General features: G+C 39.4%; 1 protein-coding gene across 3 annotated transcripts in view; it reads left to right on the forward strand.

Moving 5' to 3' along the window:
* The first annotated feature begins 273 nt into the window (after positions 1–273).
* nf1a (neurofibromin 1a) overlaps positions 274–24,553 on the forward strand; it is a 93,730-nt gene continuing 69,450 nt past the window's right edge. For all 3 annotated transcript variants that reach the window (XM_053321333.1, XM_053321335.1, XM_053321334.1), the window contains exons 1-15: positions 274–487; positions 8,256–8,399; positions 13,691–13,774; positions 16,441–16,631; positions 17,989–18,095; positions 18,191–18,258; positions 19,257–19,332; positions 19,560–19,717; positions 19,804–19,977; positions 21,431–21,559; positions 21,648–21,722; positions 21,808–21,939; positions 22,724–22,861; positions 23,007–23,120; positions 23,672–23,751. In XM_053321333.1, coding sequence (XP_053177308.1) covers positions 428–487; positions 8,256–8,399; positions 13,691–13,774; positions 16,441–16,631; positions 17,989–18,095; positions 18,191–18,258; positions 19,257–19,332; positions 19,560–19,717; positions 19,804–19,977; positions 21,431–21,559; positions 21,648–21,722; positions 21,808–21,939; positions 22,724–22,861; positions 23,007–23,120; positions 23,672–23,751 — 1,730 coding nt within the window. In that variant the 5' untranslated portion in view covers positions 274–427. The remainder of the gene's footprint in view (positions 488–8,255; positions 8,400–13,690; positions 13,775–16,440; positions 16,632–17,988; positions 18,096–18,190; positions 18,259–19,256; positions 19,333–19,559; positions 19,718–19,803; positions 19,978–21,430; positions 21,560–21,647; positions 21,723–21,807; positions 21,940–22,723; positions 22,862–23,006; positions 23,121–23,671; positions 23,752–24,553) is intronic.

Raw genomic sequence — 24,553 nt, forward strand, 5'->3', positions numbered from 1 at the left:
GACAGCAGAGATGTATCATAAACTAAACGCAGTGGCCTGAAAAAACCTTTAACAGAACAGAATGAGTTGTAGTTTTCTTTAGAAGGTGCAGATATGACCCTCTTCATTTCACCACTGCATATGTATTCATAAACTGGAGCAACATGTCGTCATCATCTGTGTTACTTTGAAGCTTGTGTCTGGAAGTGGACTTCATCCTCGGACGCTTGATCCTGGTCTCCAACACCTCCCATCAATTTCTGTGAAGAAGACTTCCGGTGGTGTGTCATGGCGGTGGCATGGTGAATCCTACAGAAAGGGAAAAATACTTGCCCCTTTCGTCCTTTCCCATCGATTCAGGACACATTTTCATGCATATCTGAGCCTGTCAGCTCCGGCCTCACACCTTGGATCCAGCAGCGCAGCGTCGCGGTTCCTCCGCCCGGCCATGGCGGCTCACAAACCAGTGGAGTGGGTTCAGGCCGTGATTACTAGATTTGATGAGCAGGTAAGATGGGCTAATATGATTCAGTGGATGGGTGTAGCAAGCTTTGGTCGCCTTGAGGCCCCAGTCGTCCGGCTAACGTTACAGTTAGACAGAGAGTAAACACAGGAGCTATGTTCTCTCTGTTGTTTGTTCCAGCTGCTAAACACTGAAGATGAGCTCTGTCTAGCTAGCGCCGTCTCCTCCATCAATTAGCACATTTATTCCTCATTTGTACTCGGCTATGGTCGGAGTTACCGGCCAGCTGCCAAAATAATACACAGTAAACCAACGTGTCAGTGACATTTAAACCTGCGTACAAGCCTGTGTGTGTCAATTCAAGTTCCCCAGTTAACGTCTTCTTTCGTGCAGCTAGGTAGCTAACATTAGCAGGCCTAGCTGTCTAATGTAAACAAATAAGCTGTGACTGGGTTAGCACGCTGCGTTCATAGCAGCACATCACCTCACCTCAGTGTTCATGTCCTAACCACTGCTGTCTGCCCGCTGTGCCAGCTCAATCTACAGTATTAAAGCTTCATTCCACCTTTTACTTATTCATAAGCACTCTGTAGCTACTACTGATATGACTGAAGATGCTTTAGTGCTCACAGTAAAACGGGTCACAGTCACTAGTTGGCATCTTTATGTATCATCAGTCAACATGACTGAATCGTGTTGTAATACGGAACTGTGAAACTGTGTGTGCTATTGTAGCCAACAGTCAAACTATAAACTTAATAACAAAGATGAAATCCAGAGCAAAAGGTGAATGTAGGTCATGTTTAAACTTCCTGTCAGTTTGCATTAACAGATGAAGTGTATTTTCCTGTTCAGAGGGAAATCTTTGTGTTGGATATTAAAGCAATGCTTGTCATTTAAAAGTGATCGAGCTGTGTTTAGTCTCCAGAAGTCTTTGCATCAGGCGTTAGTTGCCACTGATCATGGATTGTAGCTGGGCTTAGCAGCTCAGCTGGGATTACTTCAGCTGGGTAAAAGTGGCTTTAGGAGTTATATCTACTCCTTGGTCATTGTAACCCTAAGCCCCAGTTAAAGCCTTCCAATCTGTTCATTTTACTGTTTGTTCTTCTAAAAGTTCAGATGTACTGACGCTAGAATGTATTCCTCTTGTTTACCAGCTGCTCCTCATCTGGTGTGTCTGGTATATAGCAGTGATAACATTAAGGTTGATATGTGGAACGTCCTGATTATGGATCTGAAGCTGGGTTACAGTAAGATTAGTAAACCCAGACCAGTTTAGGTGCATTTGACAGCCGAGTAGCATCATCATTGACTGTTTAGTGTCATATAACTGGAGAGCAGACGGTCAGTGTGAAGTGTTGATGCAGGAACACAATGTTGAAGTTTCAATGCAGTTTCCCACCAACAGCACTACAACTATAGAGGACAGGTTCACCTGAGAAATGGAACAGCTGAGGCCTGTACTATGAAGCTGGATTAACATACCCAGGATATCTCTCCGTTACCTGGGTTGATTTACCCAGACATTCGCAATCCTGATAAGCGGTACTATGAAGCTGGTTATCAACTTGGTAATTGAACCCAGGATTTTCCAAACTGGATCACTGCGCGCTCACATAAAGGGGAGGTGTTTGCAACGTATGACCAATCACAAACATGGAGAAACCCTGCAGAGCAGCCTTTACCATGGAGGAGCAGACAATTATTCTTCAACAATATGAAGAATTCAAACATCATCCAGGTCAAAAGCAACACTGCAGCAAAGGCCAGGAACGAGTGCTGGCAGAAAATTGCCAACTCTGTTAATGTGTAAATTCATGAGATCATACAATATTAATTTATCGGACAATTTTAACGGACAGCACTCTGATCACACAATGTCACTTTATTACGGCACAGACGTTTGGGGCAGATCGCTTCCTCAGTGCCCTTCCTTTCATAGAGACATTAAGTTAGTTTAATATTCAACATTCAAAATACAAACCTATTATGCGCTTCAACCATTTGAGTGAATGATGTCAAACCAACTGTATAACAGACTAATATCCCTCATGTGCCACAAGGCTTATTTTACAAATATATCTTTTCGTCATTTTTTTACAATTACAATAAATAATAAATAGTTATTATGCTCCCTGACCCTTTGATCTCAGGATGTCAAACCAACTGTATAACATACAGAATAATATCCCTCATGTACCTCAAGGATTATTTTACAAATATATATTTTGGTCAATTAAAAAATTGCATCTATCCCTAAAAACTCCTGCTCTCCTAAGCGCTCCTCTCACGATCCGCGCACCAATGTTGACAGGATCTTTTAAGAATGGGCAGGTCATTTCTAAGAGAACTGATTGGTCAGGAGGTGGTGCTTTTATACTCATTGATCTCTTATCCAGAACATAACCTGCTCCGGAGCAGATTAGCCGATCAGCATAAGTTACCATGGTGATTTACCCCGGTAAGAAGTGAACCAGCTTTGTAGGACGGAAAACCCAGGGTTAACCCTGAAGTTACCTCGATAAGAGAAAATCCAGCTTCGTAGTACAGGCCTCTGCTGTTAATGGTTGTTGTTGTTGTTTATGTTGTTGTGCAGGTCACAGTTTATTAAGTAGTGGTTTCAGTGACAAAGATTCAGACATTTGGAGTTTTTAAAATATATTCACAGTAAGGCTTTAACTAATCATTATTTCCTGTGTCCGTTAATTATTCTTATTTTGACTAATTGGTTAGACTTGTGTCTGTTCTAACCTGTTAAAGCTCATGGTGATGTCTTCAAATGTCTCATTGTCAGATAAACAGTTAGAACACAATGATATTCAACCTTTTCTTTTTTTCTTAATAAATCTTTAAAACCATTATAAAATCATAGAAATAGTTTTATTTTCTGTCCATCAACTAATCAGTCAGTTTTTAATTGTTGCAGCTGTAATTCATAGGGATTTATTATGTATAATGGTAAATAGACTACTTATAAAGCACTTTTCACTAGTCTTCACTAGTCTTTTGACCACTACATATCACATTCATCCATTCACACACATTCATACACTGATAACAGGAGCTACCACACAGGGTGTTAACCTGCTAATCACACACTGTTGGTACAGCCATCAGGAGCAATTAAGGGTTAAATATCTTGTCCAAGGACACATTGACATATGGACTGGAGGAGCCGGGAATCGAACCACAGATCTACCTTCTAATGTGGTTTAGTAGGTGCATGGTTCATCATGTCTCCATTAATGCCAGCACGCTTTCATTCTAGCATATGTGCATGAGCAGGTAGATCTGTTGCATCAAAACTCCCAATTACTTCCTGTGACACAGTGCAGAGGAAGAGGAGGGCAGGACATCAACACACATACCTAACGTGTGTGAGACAGGAGTGAAAAACAGTGAAACAAGGGAAGTAGAGCTGCAGTGATCAATTGATTCATAGAATAGCTAATAATAATAATAATAATAATAACAATAATACATTTTATTAATAGAGCACTTTACTCTTTACTCACTTGACAATACTCAAAGGTGCTTTACAGGAAAAGGACAATTAAAAACAAACTGAACAAAATACATAAAAAGATAATCAATAAATCAATCAAAACAATCAAACAGTAAAACCAGGAAGGTGGGTCTGATTTGGGGAGTTAGTTCCAGAGGCTGGGGGCAGCCACTGAGAAGGCTCTGCCCTCCCAGGTCTGACACTTAGTCCTGAGAGGAGTGCATCTAAATCTAAACAAACATAAAAATAGCTGCCATCTATTCAACTGTTTGACTACTATTTTGATATTTGATGAATCATTTTGAGTCATTTTTAATAAGAAAAATGTCTTAATGTTGTGGTTCCAGCTGCTTTTTAATGTGAATATGCTCTGGTGTAGTTCTGTCTGACAGTAAAGTGAGTGTTTCTGGGTTGTGGACTGTTAATGGAGACAAAACTAAATATTTGAGGGTGTCACTTTGGGATTCGCGAGACAGTTATTGACTATTTTTCTTTATAATGTTCTGACATTCATGATTGATAATGGAGAATTGAATTGACAGATGAATCAATAATGAAAATAATAATCAGTTACAGATCTAATGATGATGAAGAACAAATGAATGTGCTCACAGTTGTGAATCAATTCTGCTCTTGTGCTGTGATGATGATGATGATGATGATGATGATGATGATGATGATGATTCAGTTATATACACACCTTACTCTGAAGGCAAATGTCTCATCATAAACCTGACATGTAACAAAGAACTTAATGTGAAGAAGTGATTTGGGCCCAGAAAACTGGAACAACAGGAGCCTCATACAGTTCATCAGCAAACACAACATGGAAGACTAACCTCAGCTAGCCAAACCAAAAATCTGCTCAAACAATCAAAGTTAAATGTCTTGTGTCTTGAAGTACACATATTCTGCACATTTCCAGCTCTCTCTCACTCTGAGACTCTATTGAAATTTCTTTCCATCATTTCCAGTTAAAAACTCCTTGTTTGTCTTCTACTGGTTCTTAAAACAGCCCCTCAGTTCAGCCTCTGTCTCAAACAGGCCATTTTACCTCCTGTCTCTTTAAGGCAATGAACTCACTCTGCTCTGATTGGCTGGCTCTTGGATACTGATTTCACTACTTTTTACTGAAAATATCACCGTCTCAAATTCATCTGAACATGTTGGGGCCTAAATCACCTGGAAAACCCTTAGCAACCAAGACTAAGAACGGATGGGTGTGCATGGTAAACTGTCAGCTTGTCAGGAATTAGTCAGCCCTGAGTTTTGACTGGCAGGCAGCATTTCTACATATGTTCACGTTTTGGAACTGTGACCATCTTTAGCATAGATATGACATCATGGATGAGGATGGCAAAAGGTATAATGCCATTTACACACACACACACACACAGGAACTCAGGGCTTGGTAATTGAAAGGATAAATGCTGTAAATCAAATGCTACTCATTGTCCAATCACAGTGCATACTGTTACTGAACAGGAAACTGTGGCTTTTAATCTTAATAGTCCTTTTGAGGACTCTGCAGCATTATTCAGAAGTTTTGAACATGTGCTGTGATAGAAGGTGTGTGTATGAAGAAAAACATCCAGTTCACAGCGTTAACAAAGCAGCTGTAATATTACCAATCACTCGCTGCTGTAAATATGGCTGTAAGCTGGAATTTCTAGAGGTCCATGAAGCAAAGTGCAGCACTCCCAGGTACAATGAGGGCACGTCTGCATCATGGCAAGTCTGATCCTGATTGGAGACAGCATCGTAAAGACATGGCTCACTTCCTGTTTACGTGATCTGCAATAGATGATGTGTGTTCCTGACACGTGGAGGAATGTGAACTGGTCACTCACTGCTTAAAGAAACTGATAAGACAAAAGTTTCACAGTGTGACTCATGATGAGTAGGGCTCCTTAATGACTGGTCCTCAGGATCAGGCCCATCCAGGATTGTTATCAGCTTCATAAAATGTGATCCAAAGTTCAGCTTTGACAGTGACTGCATTAATGACATAATTACAATATTAACCCTTACATACTCTTCATATACATACACCCATAGTCTAAGAATCTCCTCATAAAAAGTGTTCAAATCATATTTTGATCCACAGATGTGTTTAAAAAACATCAATAGTTAATCTGACTGATCAATAAATGTGTGATTAAAATTTGATTCATGTTTCATTTCTCATTGTTGGAGAAAAACCTAAGACATGAAAATATAACATAGCAATAATGATGTAAATGTATTTAATGTAAAGTTAAAATGAAGTGTGGGGTTTATTGTATAACCATTGGAGCCATCAGTCTTCACTGCTACATCATAAAAAGAAATGTGTGGCACTCTATACTAAAGTATAACATTTTATTATAATTTCATTTTTGTACATTTTGGGACACTGTAGAAAAAGTCATCAAAATTCAGGGTAAAATACATTTTGGATGTTTTTACAGCTGTCAAATGTCAAAACACGTCAAATTGGACCCAAACTGTATGAAAGGGTTAAGTGTTGCCTCAGAGTTCAACATGTCTGGTGTCACTGTTTTTGGATCACATGATCAGACAGAAAAGTCAGTTTTTTGGCAAATCCATTAAATGAAATGGCAGACAAATCACAGCACATTGATAAACAATCTAATATAAATCAATTCATACAATACAACAGTCCAGCTCATTGATTTAATGATCTAATAGATAGATACCATGATACAAACTATACAGTACATTCATCTGGCTTTGTTTATGGCCTCTTGGTTCATATTATTATTATTATTATATGTTGTTATATATCATTTACTGCTGTCAGCATCAGCAGTGTGTCACTCAGCTGGGAGTGTCAGAGGAAAACAACATACATTCAGCTGTTTTGGAGCTCAGAAGTGTCCTGCTCATGTTTCTAGCATGTGGGAGCAGTAGATGTGTGCGTGTCTTTAAGTGGAGACAAACAGCATGTATGGGAAAGATGTGTTTGACCTTTTGGAGGAATGGCTACGCCTGCCTGGCTGGATGAAACAAAGAGCTCAGTGAGCATGCTGCTGCGCTGCACTGGACTGCAGACAGAGACATGCCCTGTTTTACATTGTGTGTTATGTGCATGTGATGGTTGGACAGGCTGACTTCACGATAGAACCATGGGGCTGTAATGAGCTCCTATCCTAAGACTTCCTATCAAGAGCTGTGTGAGGAGCTGGAACACACTTTGGTGAATTGTGAGAGAAATATTAGAAATGATTGACTTTATTATTGTGTCATTGAGGGGACAAAACTGCATGATTTTGTAATTGGTCCTCTGGGTTTGATCATAGGTGGTTTTGATTTAACTTTGACATGAATGTTTTTTGTCTCTCACACTGTCACCATGAGCTACTTGGATTTAATGGAGTTTTCTATAGATCTTTATTGTATAGATATACTGTTAAACACGAAAGTTACATATCACCACAGTAATGATGCTGCAGATGTTCGTTCATAAAAAGTCACATGTGTTCTTCTTTTCAAATACTTGTTACAAAGATATGTAATGGAAACTATTATATTTTACAGTTAAAGAATAAACATTTTTATAAAACAATAACTTCACTGGGAATTTAATATGTATGTATTAAACTTGAATTAGGAAAAGGGATTAAATATGCATCAAATGTGGCCTGTATATCTTTTTTTCTTCAACTATTTGTATAAATGTTTCCATTAGTTCCATGCATTTATTTGCAGCATATATTGAAAATAAAAATATTCCCATTCATTCAAATGATTATAGTTGTAAACAGTACCCAGTCCACTCCCCTCCCCTGAACCATCCCCACTTGTCCCTTAAAATGGGGGGGGGGGGGGGTCTTATTCCCTATTTAATGGTATGTGTAAGCTCTTATAATACTTCAGAAAATGTCCAAATCTCCCTAAAGTTTAGCAGACAGCCTTTAAGGGTCTATCTGATTTTCTCATGTGTAAAGAGCACAAACATCTGTTTTTGCAGCTGTAATTTCATCAGTTATTTCTCTTTTTAACACATATACAGCACGTTCATTTAATTTACTGGGGGGAAAAAAATCACATAATATTTTTAGAAAAATATAATAAATTCCTTTGAGTATAAAAACCTGTTTGAAATAAATGCTGAGTTAACAAATATCCTGCCTACTATTTGAGGGTTTACTGCAGTGTGTCTTCTCTCTGCATGTCACACCTCTTGAGTTCTGTGCTTTGTACGTGTAACCTTAATATTGTTTGTTTCATTATCACTCCATCATTCTATTCATTGTGAGTAGACCTCCACACATCATAATCATCCTCTCCTGTCTTTCCCTCTAGCTTCCCATTAAAGTCGGACACCAGAACACTCACACCAAAGTCAGCACAGAGCACAACAAAGAATGTCTGATCAACATCTCCAAGTACAAGTTCTCCCTGGTCATCAGCGGCCTCACCACCATCCTCAAAAATGTCAACAATATGGTAAGAGACCACTTTCTTCTTCTTCTTTACTACATTCTCTTCCTCTCAGTACTACAGCTTATATTGTTACATGTGGAGCCAGGTTTTAATGATAATGGTAAAAATGTCCTCTCATGATTTAGTTTTAGGCAGGATCATGATTCACCATTCTTATTCAGGACTATTTTACAAGCTACTTTTATTATCTATCACATGATGAAAAAAATGTTAAGGGCACACAAACAATGCAAAAAACATACACATATAAAAGTCTCATATAAAATGACATTAAAACACTACCATAAATAAATAAAGCAGCTGTGCATTAAAAAGCAGTGACAGTCTATTTGACTGTGTTTTAAAATAGACATGACAGTGTGAAACCAAACTAGCACAACAACCAAACTAGTTTCACAGCTGAAAACAGCTGATGTTGTGTGGAAGTGTTAGTGAGTCATTTCAGATAACTAGCAGAATGTGCACCATTTAAAAAGCAGCAGAGCTGACATCATGCTACCAGTTAGCAGGCGAGCTAACAGCTAAAGTGTGGTGTTTACCTGCAGCGAACCCAGCTGTCAGGTTAACATGATGCTCAGGGTTTTTGGGGCCACTACTGATATTAGGAAATTTAAAAATTCCAATATGGATATATCAGCTGATAATCTTATATACAGTGCTGCTTGACAGTTTGTGAACCCTACAGACATGGTCATTGTTTTGTAAAAAAAAATAAATAAATAAGGGATAAATAACCCTATTAAATATACATCCAAACCCAAATTAGTGAAGATGACCTTCCAAATAATAGACACAAGCAAAAGAAATATATATATATTGATTATTTATTCAACAAAAATGGTTCTCAGAAAAAAAAATGAAAATTTGACATTTAACCCTTTCAGTGAATAGCTCACAGCTCCTCCCTTTGCAGACATTACTTCAACCAAATGTCTTCTGTAACCACTAACTAGTCTAATCGCATCTGGTTTTGGGGTTTTTTGCCCACTCCTCTTTGCAGAACTCAGCCAGTTGAGAGGCTGGATGGACATGTACTGCCACTACATTTCTATAGGGTTTAGGTCTGGACTTTGACTAGGCCAGTCCAGATGACCAATCTGCTTTCTCTTAAACCATTCCTTTGTATTTTGCTTGAATGCATTGGGTCGTAATCCATTTTTGAGCCAACTTCAACTCCCTGACTGATGGCATAAAGTTGTGATCAAGTATTTATTGATAGGCCTGAGAATTCATGGATCTCTGGATGATATAAAGCTGTTCAGGTCCAGAAGCAGAAAAGCAAAGCCCACACCTTCACATCTCCACATCCATGCTTCACTGTTAGGAGGAGGTTCTTCAGACATGGTGGTTCTGATTGTGACCAAATAATTCCACTTTGGACTCACCTGTCTAGAGAATGGACTGATTGTAGATGCTGCCAGAGAGGTCTGCAACTCTCTACATGTCATGTGTGGATTGGCCTGTACCTCATTTATTCTTCTTCTGTTGCTTCTTGATGATCATCTTCTTGGTTGGTTTCCTCTCTCTTTAAGCAGTGCTGACAAACCCTTTCCAAACAATGGCCCCGTTTATACGTACCCGGTTATTTTTTTTAAAAACAGAGACATTAACCATCGTTTGCACCCTCCGTTTAGACGCATACGGAGAATTCGCCCCTGAAAACGATGCTTTTAAAAAACTCTGGCCAGAGTGGAGATTTTTTAAAACTCTGTTTGCACGTTTGCATGTAAACAGAGAAAAACAGTGATTTGGGGAGCCGGAAACTGCTCCTGGGTTAAATGTGACATTATTTATAATCTATGGTGATCATGGATGCATGCAGAATAGCAGTCACATTTATGCTGGTACAATCCATTTGTATTTGTTTGCATTTGCAAATACAAGTGCTGTACTATGTGGAGGAATGAAGTGATGTTGTTGTTGTTGCTATGCAGGATTCTGATTGGCTAACGTGGGTTTGAGCTGTTCTTGACGGCATATATACACGGGTTAGTGTAAACGGAAACTTTTCTGAAAACAGACTGGTGTGCACACTGTTTTTTTTGTAAACGGAGAGGATGAAATGTCCGTTTATGAAAATAGTCGGGCACATGTAAACGTAGTCAATGTCTCATTTGATTGGTCTGCTTAATTGGTTAAATTAGCACCCAGATGTGTTTCAGCTGAATCTATTTCCTACTTCACCAATGCAGCTTTGGGTTCACTTACTTTTGCACATAGACTAATTCCATGTTTCATGATGTTTTTCCCTCTAAACAAGTGCATGCAATTAATAAACATAAACCTGACATTACATATATACAGTCAAGCTCGAAATTATTCATACCCCTGGCAAATTTTGACTTAAAGTTACTTTTATTCAACCAGCAAGTTTTTTCTTGATTGGAAATGACACAGCACACAGGCGTCTCCCAGAAGATAATAAGACAATGTACAAGAGGCATCATTGTGGAAAAAAAATATTTCTCAGCTTTTATTTACATTTGAACAAAAAGTGTCATGTCCAAAATTATTCATACCCTTCTCAATAATCAATAGAAAAGCCTTTATTGGCTATTACAGCAATCAAACGCTTCCTATAATTGCTGACCAGCTTTTTGCATGTCTCCACTGGTATTTTTGCGATGAGCTCCAACTCTTTGAGGTTGGAGGGTCTCCTTGCCATCACCCTGATCTTAAGCTCCCTCCACAGATTCTCAATTGGATTCAAGTCAGGACTCTGGCTGGGCTACTGCAAAATGTTAATGTTTTTGTCTGCCAACCATTTCTTCACCACTTTTGCTGTGTGTTTTGGGTCGTTGTCGTGCTGAAATGTCCACTGGTGCCCAAGGCCAAGTTTCTCTGCAGACTGCCTGATGTTGCTGTTGAGAATATTGATGTATTGCTCTTTTTTCATGGTGCCGTTTACTGTGATTAGGTTCCCTGGTCCATTGGCTGAAAAACACCCCCAAAGCATTAGGTTCCCACCACCATGTTTGACAGTGGGGATGGTGTTGTTAGGGTTGAAGGCTTCTCCTTTTTTACGCCAAATGAAGGATACATCATTGTGGCCAAACAATTCAATTTTTGTTTCATCTGACCATAAAACAGAAGACCAGAAGTTCTTTGTCTAGATGAGCATTTGCAAAGGCCAATCAGGCTTTTGTGTGCCTTATCTGGAGAAGTGGCGTCCTCCTTGGTCTGCGTCCGTGGAACCCAGCAGTGTGCAGTGTCCGTTGGACTGTCTGCCTTGAGACGTTGCCACCAGCAGAGCCCAGATTCACCAGGATGGCCTTGGTGGTGATCCTTGGATTCTTTTTCACCTCTCTCACTATCCTCCTGGCCAGTACAGGTGTCACTTTTGGCATCCGACCACATCCTCTGAGATTTTCCACAGTGCGGAACGTCTTGTATTTTTTAATAATACTTTGCACTATAGCCACTGGAACCTGAAAACATTTAGATATGGCCTTATAGTCCTTTTGTGATTTGTGAGCAGCCACAATGCGCAGCCGCAGATCCTAAATGAGCTCCTTTGTCTTAGCCATGACCACATGTCCACAAACCAACTGCAGAGAGCTGCTGTATTTCACCTGTTGAGTTGATTAAAACAGCTGTTCCCAATGAATCAGGGAAATTAGGATGCTTTAGAACAGCTTGGACTATTTGGAATGGTATAGAACTTTGGATTTTCCCAAAGACTGTGACAGTTTACAAAGGATATGAATAATTTTGGACATGCCACTTTTTGTTCAAATGTAAATGAGAAATATTTTTTTTCCACAATGATGCCTACATCATCTTATTATCTTCTGGGAGACGCCTGTGTCATTTCCGGTCAAAAAACGGATCAAAAACTTGCTGGTTCAATAAAAGTAACTTTAAGTCAAAATTTGCCAGGGGTATGAATAATTTTGGGCTTGACTGTATATAAGAACTGTTGATAAAATAAGAAAATCATGATGAAACAACAGAAAACTCTAAACTTCTCAAAGGGTTCACATACTTTCAAGCAGCACTGCATACAGAATATTTACATAAACACTGTTTTCTCCAAATGTGGTTAATAGTAAACGTCTGGGTATTGAATATGTATTTATTACACTTGAATTAGAAAAATAGGTTTAAATATACATAAAATGCTGCTTATACATCTTTAAACAATCAGCACATATCAGACAGCATAAACACTGATACTGATATTTGTGTGATAGGCCAATATCAGCTGATGATATGGGTTGAGGGATATATGGGTCTAAACACTGCTGCTCACTGTCTGTTACCATTAATAACATGTCATCTTTATAAACCAAATAATGAATGAATGATGGATAATAAGTATGAGAACAGCTGGTACAGCAGAGGGACTGTGCACATTGTCTGACACGAGCTGTCAATCAAACAAAGAGCAATAGAACTGGACACATGAAACACAGTTACTTTGTACAATCATTAGAAGATTAATGACGTGATTTCATTAGTTTGTTTTTAAATTCTGCTTCTCATTGACAGATTGATTTTTCTTGCTCATGGTTTTGAGTTGACGAGTCAGATAAATGCCTTTTTACAGAATTCATTTCTTTGATTAACATGATTTTTGATAAGATGGTTTACCAGCTGAACTTGTTTTGACACCATCATCTTCTGTTTTGAATAATAATAATAATAATAATGATAAATGTAATAATAAAGGGACCTACGTTGCATGCGTCGTACCCATTTCTCTCTCTCTTCTTTCCTGTCAGCCTCTCTGCCTCTAACTTACTAATAAAAAGCAAAAAAACCCAAAAACAAACAAAAAGTAAAATAGAGATGTCAGGTGAGCACAGATAAAATGTCCTCCTTTAGCAGATGAATGAAGTAAAGTGAGTATAATATTGTATAACGAGGCAAATAATATTAATACAATATTTTTGATTGTAGTAGGAGGTTATGTATGTGTGAGTTAATGTACAGATATATTCACACAAGGACTACAACCCTAAATTCAACTTCAAAATAAAAAATATTGTCAACAACTGACAATACCACCAACACCATCACCAACATTGGTGTTCGATAGTAATTAGGGGGTTTATTATTGTTATAATAATAAAAATTATTATTATTATTATCACTATTTTTTATGTTTTTAACCTCTGAAGGTTTTGTTATCCTAATCACTGCACCTGATTTGGCAAAAAACCCAAAACCAAATCACAAGTGTCCTCTTTATTATTATCAGAACAGGATGTAGACTGAAATAATATGTAATGATAGCTTTCATCCAGTTGTGTGCTCATGTGTAACAGCTGGCTCAATGTTTTTCTCCACAGCGAATATTTGGAGACGCGTCTGAGAAGAACCTCTACCTCTCCCAGCTCATCATCCTGGACACACTGGAGAAGTGCCTGGCTGGGGTAAGAACAAGTACACACCCACACACACCCCCACACACACACACCCTGCTGCCCCCACTCTACAAAACAAGAAGCAGCATATATAGAGACTCATTTTTGATCAAACTAGAGAAGTGTGTGTGTGTGTGTGTGTGTGTGTGTGTGTGTGTGTGTGTGTGTGTGTGTGTGTGTGTGTGTGTGTGTGTGTGTGTGTGTGTGTGTGTGTGTGTGTGTGTGTGTGTGTGTGTACACAAACTTCTGTTAATGTACTTATCCTCCATCAATCAGCAGGCCTGGATGACATTAACAGGTGTTTCCTCCTCAGTCCAGTCAGTGAACTGCTCTCCGCTTCCTGTACAGGTTTTTGTCATTAGTGTTAACAGTCACATGGAAGCCAGATATCTGTCTGTATGTGTGCTTCTCTTCTACAACTGCTCTTATATTTACATCCAGGATTTTTAAAGAAAGAGGCTTTGCAGTACAGCTCCTGCTTTTCCATCCACATCCTCCATAATGTACACCCGTCATCATCACTGTTAAGTTTTACTATATCAATTTAGATCATGATGATATGATAAAATGATCAAACTTCTGTTCAAAGTAATAATCTGTTACATTGTTCATGAAACTCTTCATTCAAAAATATGAATAACTCATTTTATGAGTTTTAATGGCAGACTGGAATAAAAACAGACAGTCATATCATCATAATTACAGAGTTCTGCAAAGAATCCCTAAACAGTGTCACCAAATTACTGCCCACATCTCCATGTAGATAACTGTTCAACCCCGAGCATCAAAGTAGGAAATCACTCCCAGCAGGCCTGAAGTTCCCTCGGTGATGCACCTCTGGTTGGACCTAGTGTTGTTTTTGGCGGCCTATTTTACTTTTAGTTTTAGTCTAGTCTTTGTGTCAAGCGGTCGTTTTAGTTTTTATTAGTTTTAGTCATGTTCATACTCCTTTTAGTGTAGTTAAGTTTTAGTCTACGAAAAGTCTGAGCATTTCATTTCATCAGTCTCAACAGCAAATACATAAACTGTAACCTCCCGGAGGTGTTATTTTAAGAGTGGTTGTCACAAACAACACAACAACAAAAAAAAGAAGCGAGATACACGGCGATATTGGGCAATAAATCAGTCAGCATTTTAATAAGCTACAATAAAAACAAAAAAAACCAAACACATTTTCGTCTCGTTTTTATTCGTCAACAAAATGGGATTACACATTTTATTATTGTTATCGTCACGTGACCAGCATTTTCGTTGCGTCTCGTCTCGTCTCGTTTTCGTCACGTGATAAAGGTTCGTTGACGAAGATATTTCGTCATAATTTTCGTTGACGAAAGCAACACTAGTTGGACCCTAATCCTAACCCTAGGATGAGGAGTAGAAGCTTTTCTTTTCAGCTTTCTTAACTTGTATCAGTAGAGAGCTGCAGAGGTGGAGGAGGTAAGATGTTCCTGAGGTGCGGCTGTGGCTCAGGAGGTAGAGAATGTCATCCACCAATCAGAAGATCGGTGGTTTGATCAAGATATTTAACCTCTAATTGTTCCTGATGGCTGTACCAACAGTGTATGAATGTGTGTGAATGGGTGGATGTGACAGATAGTGTAAAAGTGCTTTGAGTGGTCAGACTAGGAAAGTGCTATATAAGTACAGTCCATTTACCATTTTACTATTTACTATGATCAATAGAACATAATCTTATGAGAGATTGTTCACACAGTACATTTCCTAACATCTTCCCCTCATGTAGGGAATAGAAGCTAACAGGAGGTGTAGTTAAATGAATTGAACAGTGGAACAGATGATGTCATAGTTGTGTAGCTTACATTATGTGCGTGTGTAATATATGCAGGATGCAGCAATATTATGGGATTTTTAAAACAATGTGAGTGAACAGGACTGATTATACACAGCTGAGTGAAATGAGGCCTACCTGAGTGTTCAGTGCGGTGTTAACCTGCTACACACTGCCATGGAGGGATTCCTTTGTGTTTTTAAACTGTACTTTTTCCCTGCATGTTACAGCATCACAGAGCATACTGTGCCTGCAGTCAGCTGACATTAAATACAATGCACACTCTAAATATATGTGACAATTTTATTTAACAGATAGTGATCCATCAAAAATATTTCTGGAATGCCTGATCCTGATCCTGATCCCATTCCTGATCCCAGTCCTGATCCCAATCCTGCACTCCTCCTTGATAAATGCCCAGTTAAATGGCAGTGAATCTCTCAGGAAGTGTTGTTGGAGAGCTTGATTGCTACATAAGATGTAGAAGTTAATATTCCATAAGTGACAGTTGTTTTCAAACCAGGACCATTGATAGGCTGTTATCAGATCAGCTGTGTGCTGTCTGTTTAACACATGGCTCCTTTGTCACCAGAGTTAACTGGTAATGTAGCATGAAGCTAATCGAAGTGTTGTTGTTGCTATGGTTACCTGTGATTCATTTACCTTTTAGATAAGTTAAGTTTACCTTGATGAAGAAACAGTATGGATTGCATCTGGCTGACACTTTGTCCACTCAGTGACGTCAGTGTGGACAGTTTATTGGTTCTGCTACAGACCATGTTCGAAGCTGACTAAATGTCTCACTGGGCCAATCAGTAACCTGTTCTGACCTGTTCCTTGACCTGGAGTCTGACTGCCTTCCTCTTACCTGTCCTCTGCTCCTCAGCAATCCAAGGACTGCTTGCGTCTGGATGAGACCATGCTGGTCAAACAGCTTCTGCCAGAGATTTGCCATTTCATCCACACATACCGCGAGGGCCACCAGCACGCTGCTGAGCTCCGGGCCTCCGCCTCAGCCGTCCTCTTCTCTCTGAGCTGCAACAACTTCAACGCCGTCTTCAGTCGCATCTCCACCAGGTAGCCCTGCTCCATACTGTGTTTATAGGACAGCGTGTAGTGACTAGGAACGTTTTCATACTTCAGCATATGCATACATAAGGTTCATGTTCATGTATTGCACATAAAAGAAGAAAAATACATAATACAAGAAAACAAAAACATGCAGAATGTTTTTTGAGATAAAGAAAAGATAACTATAGGCAACCAAAGAGAAATGTGCAGAAGGAGCCAATAAAACCCATAGGGTTGTTGGATGGTCCTCCTATCGTGAGACATGCACACAATATAAAACTTTAAGAGCAAAGAAATACAGACAAATACATACCAAAGCTCAACAAAAACATTTAAAAAAAACAAAAAAACCCTTAGATTACTGATACATAGATATTACTGTCACTACTATCCTAGGTGTTGATGGAAAGTTTGGTTTAAATACTAAAAAACTTCTCAAGCTGCTTTTCAATGTTCCAATAGTAGAAGATAGAATACAGATGATATCCACACACCAAGTTCCAAAATATGTTGTCAGTATGTGTTTTTGTGAGGTGGCAGTGTTCATCACCGAGCCTCACTTACACTTTGGGAGATGATCTCAACCAGGAACATCTCTCCTTTAACGTGAACAAAGCCCAAGCAGAACCAGGCTCAAGATGGGTGGACTTTTAAATAGGAACAATTAATAGCTGTTTAACAGCTGTTTATGAACAAGACACCTAGCCGTCTCTTTGGAGCTGTGATCAACAGTAGCACTCAGATGCTGACCAGTAGAGCTCAGATGATGAGTCAGTTACATGATTGGACCATTTAAATTTAATTGGCAACTATTTATTTCAAAGTGAAAAAGACTCTTAAGTGTGAATATTTGCTGATTTATCAGTAAATATCTTGGAGTTATGTACTGTTGTAGACTAAGTAATAATAATAATAATAATAATAATGATAATAATAAACCTTATTTAAAGAGCACCTTTCATACAAAACATGTGCTTTACAGATAAAAAATACAATAAAACAACAGCAAATAAACGCAGTACAAAATGAATAAAACAGACTTTACATAAATGATGAATTGATAATGAAGATAATCATTAGCTGCAGTTAGTTGTCCAGTTTGTGGATGACTGGAAGTTAGGACTGCATGGGTAATAAAAGAGTGTATTTTTATACGACTAGACTCGTAGGAGAATCGTATCACGATGAAGAAGAAGCAGCAGTGTGTTCAGTCAGATAAATGCTACAAATCTCTTCAAGTGTACACTGCAGCAGCAGAATACATGTGTGGTGTGTGTCTGTGTGTGTCTGTGTGTGTCTGTGTCTGTCTGTGTCTGTCTGTGTGTGTGTGTGTGTGTGTGTGTGTGTGTGTGTGTGTGCTCAGGCTACAGGAGCTGACTGTGTGCTCGGAGGACAATGTGGACGTTCATGACATAGAGCTGATGCAGTACATCAATGTGGACTGCTCCAAGCTGAAGAGGCTGCTGCAAGGTTAGCTTCTGATATGTGATTATATTCTTATCATGTTGTCTGATTTCATTAGAGCTTGTCTTTAGAAAGCGTTCATTCTCTGTGTTTTCTTTCAGAAACGGTTCTGAAGTTTAGAGCCCTGAAGAAGCCTGCTCAGCTAGCAGTCATCAACAGTTTAGAGAAGGTTGGTATTTTATTGTTCACAGGTATCTCAGTCCTGGAATGAAATAGTATTGTTTGTTTAGTACAGTATACATATCCTCTTTGTAGATCACTGTAGGTCATGTGTTCTCCTCTCAGAACAACAATTCAAAAACAAAAGAGAGAAATTTATATTCAATATTTTTTGGTTGGTGCTCTCTAGTTTTGCATTAGCTGGACAGAATATCATTAGTTTTTTCTCTTATAACATAGCTGAAGAACTTATTTCAGTACAGTACATCAAACTTTACATAAAGAAATAATGTGTCATTCTATCAGAGGCAAAGCAGACAGTCACACTAAGCCTGACAGCATCCTGCTACACACTGAGTAATAACTCACACTAGCTTTCCTGCTAAAGCTCCCTCTTATTGAACTTACATGAATATGAACACACATGTTGTCCTGCACCTTCGCTTGTTGAATGAGCCACCAAACAAAGGGCACGGCTAGTGTCAGGCAAGATAGCTGCTCAGCTGCAGCACAGTAAACAACATGTAAACATATATGCAAATGTTACTTCACACTTTTAGATGCTGCTGTGGTTCTTTCTCTTTAACACCACTAGTCATTCCTCGTAAACAAACTGCTGTATCTATAAGTGATGGGCAGACAGTGTGTTGTTACTGGTACTTATTGTTTACTTTGTCACCATTGGCTGCCAGCTGCTGTCAATCAAACACAGACTTTTTGAGTCGGAACATCAAAGAACATCAAACTTTTTTTTTTTAATTAAAAAAAAAAAATCTTATTTTATTGACAATGAGTCAGTTGTTTCTCACTTAACATAGTGAAATGATACACTGTCCACTTGACATTCGGTCACTACACAATGGAGGATCATTAAAATAAAAGCAAAATAAACTGACAATGAAATAAGAGAGAAAGGTAGGGTTGCATCATTATACAGAGTGTATTACAGTGTGACAGCTGTAAACCTTTCCACATTCTTTCCTCTAAACATTCTTTATCACTCTACAGGCTTTTTGGAACTGGGTGGAGAATTACCCAGATGAATTCACCATGCTTTACCAGCGACCACAACAAGATATGGCAGGTATGAAGACATTGAAGGAGTTTAGTACAGCTTCACTGAAGAGTGTGCCAACCCTTCTGAAAGTGGTGTGTGTGTGTGTGTGTGTGTGTGTGTGTGTGTGTGTGTGTGTGTGTGTGTGTGTGTGTGTGTGTGTGTGTGTGTGTGTGTGTGTGTGTGTGTGTGTGTGTGTGTGTGTGTGTGTGTGTGTGTGTGTGTGTGTGTGTGTGTGTGTGTGTGTGTGTGTGTAGAAGCTGCAGAGAAGTTGTTTGACCTGGTGGACAGCTTTGCAGAGAGTGCGAAGAGGAAGGCAGCAGTGTGGCCTCTACAGATCATCCTCCTCATCCTCTGTCCAGAAATCACACACACCATCTCCAAAGACACTGTGGAAGAAAGCAAGGCCAACAAGGTGAGAGGAAAGCACACACGCACACACACACACACTCTAACCCTAACCCTAACCCTAACCCTTCCCTGTGTTGTTTGTGTGTACAGAAACTGTTCATGGACAGTTTGAGGAAAGCTTTAGCAGGTCAGGGTGGCAGCAAGCAGCTGATGGAGAGTGCTGCTATAGCCTGTGTCAAACTGTGTAAAGCCTCCACCTACATCAACTGGGAGGATCACTCCACCATCTTCCTCCTTGTTCAGTCCATCGTCATGGATCTCAAGGTCTGACCCCCTTCCTGTAAATTGTGTTCATGTTGTAGTTATTAATGTTTTCATAGAGGTTTGTTACTATAGTTACTAGAAATTTAACTGGTAGATCCCTTTTAATTGGACAGAGTTATTATTATAATTTTCTTTATACCTCTGTGCTGATGATATGAATGTTTTCAGGTTGTCCATCCTTCCATCGTTCACATTCTTTTATAAATGTGATATCTCAGGAATGCCTTGAGGGAATTTCTTCAGATTTGGCATGAATGTTGACTTCAGGGGTATTCTATTCAAATTCACTGAGGTCCAATTAATGAAAATGTCCTGAAGTAAAGGTCTGGAACATTATCTGTGTTATTTTTCAGTATCTTGAAGTAGCATTGTAGTTCCATCAGCAGAATGGAGACTGTCACATAAAAATAGTAGAATTCATTTATTAGTGTTTACACTCAACATGTGCTATTCAAATAAATAACTAAATAAAATAATAAAAAAAGATAAATAAATGTTCTTTTCTCATATCAAATAAAGATGGCATTTCAAAATAAAGTGCATTACTGAAAGCTTTTGATAGAGCTTCTTAAATAAAGCGATTAGTTTAAAAAAAAAAAAATGCGGCCGTTAAAATAGAAACGCTTGATCAAAATGTAACAATCCTTAATATGTCATCAGGTACCGTTCCGGTTCTGGATAGGATGGCGCCTGGGTCTGGATCCAGACCGCAGTCCTCCTATTAGTCACCTCTGGTCTGCTTGGACTCAAGGATGAACTGATTAGATTTTGGAGGCTGTGACCTCAACACATGTTTTGACTTCAGCTCAAAAATTAATACATACACTAATTATGACAAAGGTTCACACAAGTGTCTAATAGGATAAAATGATGCAGCGATTTACCTTTTTATATTCAAAAGGTCAAAGGTCAACTTCACTGCTACATTATAATGTTCTGCAAAAAAGACTTTTCTGACCATCAACATAATAACTCAGAATTAGAAGGGGAGAAATATAGAAAGCAGTGTTACTGATCAGCTGCATGTACTCTGATACAATCTGTCTGTATTAAGTTTATGTGGAGATCACAAGAGAAAACCCAGAGAGGAAAGGATTCAAAGACATGGGACTGTATCCATGTGTGTGAGACTTTTGGTTAATAAAATTCAACTTGTTCATGCATTGTCTCTTATAGTTTTAATAGTGAAAGGAGTTGAACGAGTAATCACTGTTATATTAAGTAGAGATATAAGGGGGAGGATTTTCCAAGTGTAGTGGAGGGTCCAAAGAGAATATGATTTTAAAAAGTCAAACACAGTGATGTTAGTGCAGACCCTAATGGAAGACTTAGGAACAATACTTGAGATGTCTTCTTTTCACTTCTTGCTCTTGATAGATTACAGAGTACATTTGATCACAGATGTGCTTTTTGAATGACCTGGTGTGAACTGTGGCCCTCCCTGTCCCATCAGGCTTTGCTGTTCAACCCAGCCAAACCCTTCTGGAGGGGGACGGGCAGCCAGAACGCTGACGTGGAGCTCATGATGGACTGCTTCGTCTCCTGTTTCCGCATCAATCCTCACAACAACCAGCACTTTAAGGTGGACTGGAGCGATGAGTTAAAGTTTGCAGTGATCCTCTGAAATCCAGTGGACACAGCTGTGATCACTTTGTTCTTTTGTCTTGAAGGTCTGTTTGGCCGCCTCCTCCCCCTCCACCTTTCACTTTGTCCTGGTCAACTCGTTGCACAGAATAATCACCAATGTAAGTGTGCAGAGCTTCTTCAGACGAACAGCTTCGTGTGTGTGTGTGTGTTCACCTGTCTCTCACACTGCACCATCTGTTTCAGTCTCATTTGGACTGGTGGCCTAAGATCGATGCAGTGTACTGCTACTCCGGTGAGCTTCGCTTCATGTTCTCAGACACCCTTAACCGGGTGCTGCAAGGCATCGGCACTCACCCTCCACTACGTATGACACCGGTGAGACCTTTACTCTGTTTAACACATTACAGGCAGTAAACATGGCACCTTTTTTGGACTTGTGACCAAGATACACGCTGACTGGAACATTTTACAGTGTAAAATCAACCTGTAGAGTCAGTACTCTATAGTGAACATTAGCCGAAATATACACCAATACTGTTGCATCTGCAGTAAGCTGATATCTGCTGATACATCATTCTACTTCTAATGTTGCCTGAAAGATCCACAAAACATGACCTGAGCTGTAATGACTGTATAGTAATTATATAGTAACATCATTTCCCTTCAGAGAATGATATGGGGATCTTCTCTCTACCAGACTTATTTCCATTGTGGTCATTGAGGACATTAAATCCTGTTGTCATCAGTAAATCTCATGTGCACACACAAACCAACAATGTGTTCTTCCCTGCTCAGTGTGTGGCTCTCAGATCCAAGCACACTGCATCCTACTGAAGACATTCAGACTTTAAAGAACAGCTCAGAAATGTATGCTTTCCTAAAACATCTGGTCACTGTATAACACAGATGTATCAGGCTTTCATACACACACACACACACACACACACAAGACTTGTTAGTAGATCACTTGGTTGTTGGTTTAGGTCTGAACATCTTTCTTGATTTGCTGATATGAAGAAAAATAGACATTTGGTGGAGGTGGACCTGAGACTGTGAGTACATGTGAACATCATTGTCTTCTACTCACAATGCAGATGCTTGTCAGACAGGAAATTGAGTGGAGTTTATAATTAGCTGTCCTCCCTGTTGTCTCTCACAGAGTCTGACATTCAAAGGGAAGATGACCACCAGCCTTAAGTTCAAAGAAAAAGCCACAGAACTGGACACTCGAAGTTACAAGTGCCTCCTCCTCGCTCTGGTCAAACTAATCCACGGTGACCCCAAACTCATGTTGCATGTGAGTGTGCTGCTGCTGCTGCATCCTGTGACTTTTATTCAAATCTCTACATAGATTATTTTTAATGGAATGACTTTTTGAAGCTGAGGACAGACTTGGCATTTTGTTCATACTTCTTTTTTTTGGTGTGTGTATTGTGTGTTAGAACCCAGTGAAACAAGCTCCAGAGATCCAGAGCAGCACAGCAGAGCTCATCACCGGCCTGGTGCAGCTAGTGCCTCTAACCAACACCACCCAGCTCTCACAAGAAGCCATGGAGGTCAGAAGCACACTCCTTCAAACATTCCATCTCTGTGCATTTCACGCTCTCATCTTCATGATAGAAGACCAGAAGAATTCTGAACTTCATTTTCCATTTTCATTTTTCACAAATCAGATTTTCAATGAACATTATGGACACTAAGAACATGATACAATTCAGAAATTAAAGGCTCAAAATAAAAAAATAAAAAGTAAATTGAAGCAGCTGAGGCAGAGATACCCTGACACTCCCTGCAGATGTGTCACATTAAAAGCCGGTCAGGAATGGGAAGGATTATGCCGTTTTTAAAAACACTGGAATTCTTTTAATGTGAAACGTCTGTTTAGAGTTACAATCATAGTTTCATTTAAGTTTTAGAAAATGAAAAAAAACAGTAGCAGAATGGTGAAAGTTGAGTCACTCTCTTAGTTTATGACTAAAATAGTATTTAAGACATTTCATTATGTTTGTTCATTCTTCTCTTCAATCCTGTTTAGCTTTATTGCATTGTTGCTTTTTGTCTCCTCCTCTTGGTTTGTCCTCCTGTCTTCTGTCCTGTCTCTGTCCAGGCTCTGTTAGTTCTGCACCAGCCAGAGACCATCGAGCTGTGGAATCCTGATGCCCCTATAGAAACCTTCTGGGACATCAGGTACTTAAAAATGATCTCATCATTCCATGAAGAGAGGAGGGACAGGCTCTGCAGGTGTCTGCTGTGACTCAGTCATGATGTACACAGCAGCTCTACAGCATCTATACAGACTAGGGCTGGGCAATATATCGATATAAAAAATATCGATATATTTTTTAATGAGATATGGAATTGGACCATATCGCATATATCGATATACGTATTTCAAATTTGCGCTGTGATCCTTGCTCCAAACAAGCTGCTGACCCGGAGCTCTCTGCACTGCACTGCTCCCCACGCCCCCGCCCCTCCTCTTTCACGCACGGAGGGGGGAGGGGCTGGAGCAGACACTTTTCAACAAACTTGGAGGAAGCAACAACGTCTGTGGAGCGTGCGGAGGCCGAATTGGTTGGTAAAAGAAAAAGTAGTGGCTCAGTAATATGGAGATGGTTCGGATTCAAAGTATCAGATGAGCAACAAAATCACGTTATATGTAGGGAGTGACATAAACAAGTTACAGCCAGGGGTGGAAGCACTACAAATCTTTTTCACCACCTAAAACAGTGGCACAAACTGCAGTACGAAAAGTGTGTGAAACTGCGCGCTGCAGAAAACCCAGCTGCAAGCCATCCACAACCCGCAAAAGCTCCAGCCCTGAAACAAAACTCACTGCAAGCTTCATTTTCCCGCAGTGTACCGTATAGAATAGAATAGAGCTTTATTTGTCACTATAACAGAAGTACAGCGAAATAACAGCAATCACCCCGTCCGTACATATACAACATACAATACATAATAAGACAGAACAAGAACAACAGAATAA

The sequence above is a fragment of the Scomber japonicus genome, chromosome 6, assembly GCF_027409825.1.
Source record: "Scomber japonicus isolate fScoJap1 chromosome 6, fScoJap1.pri, whole genome shotgun sequence".
NCBI lineage: Eukaryota > Metazoa > Chordata > Actinopteri > Scombriformes > Scombridae > Scomber > Scomber japonicus.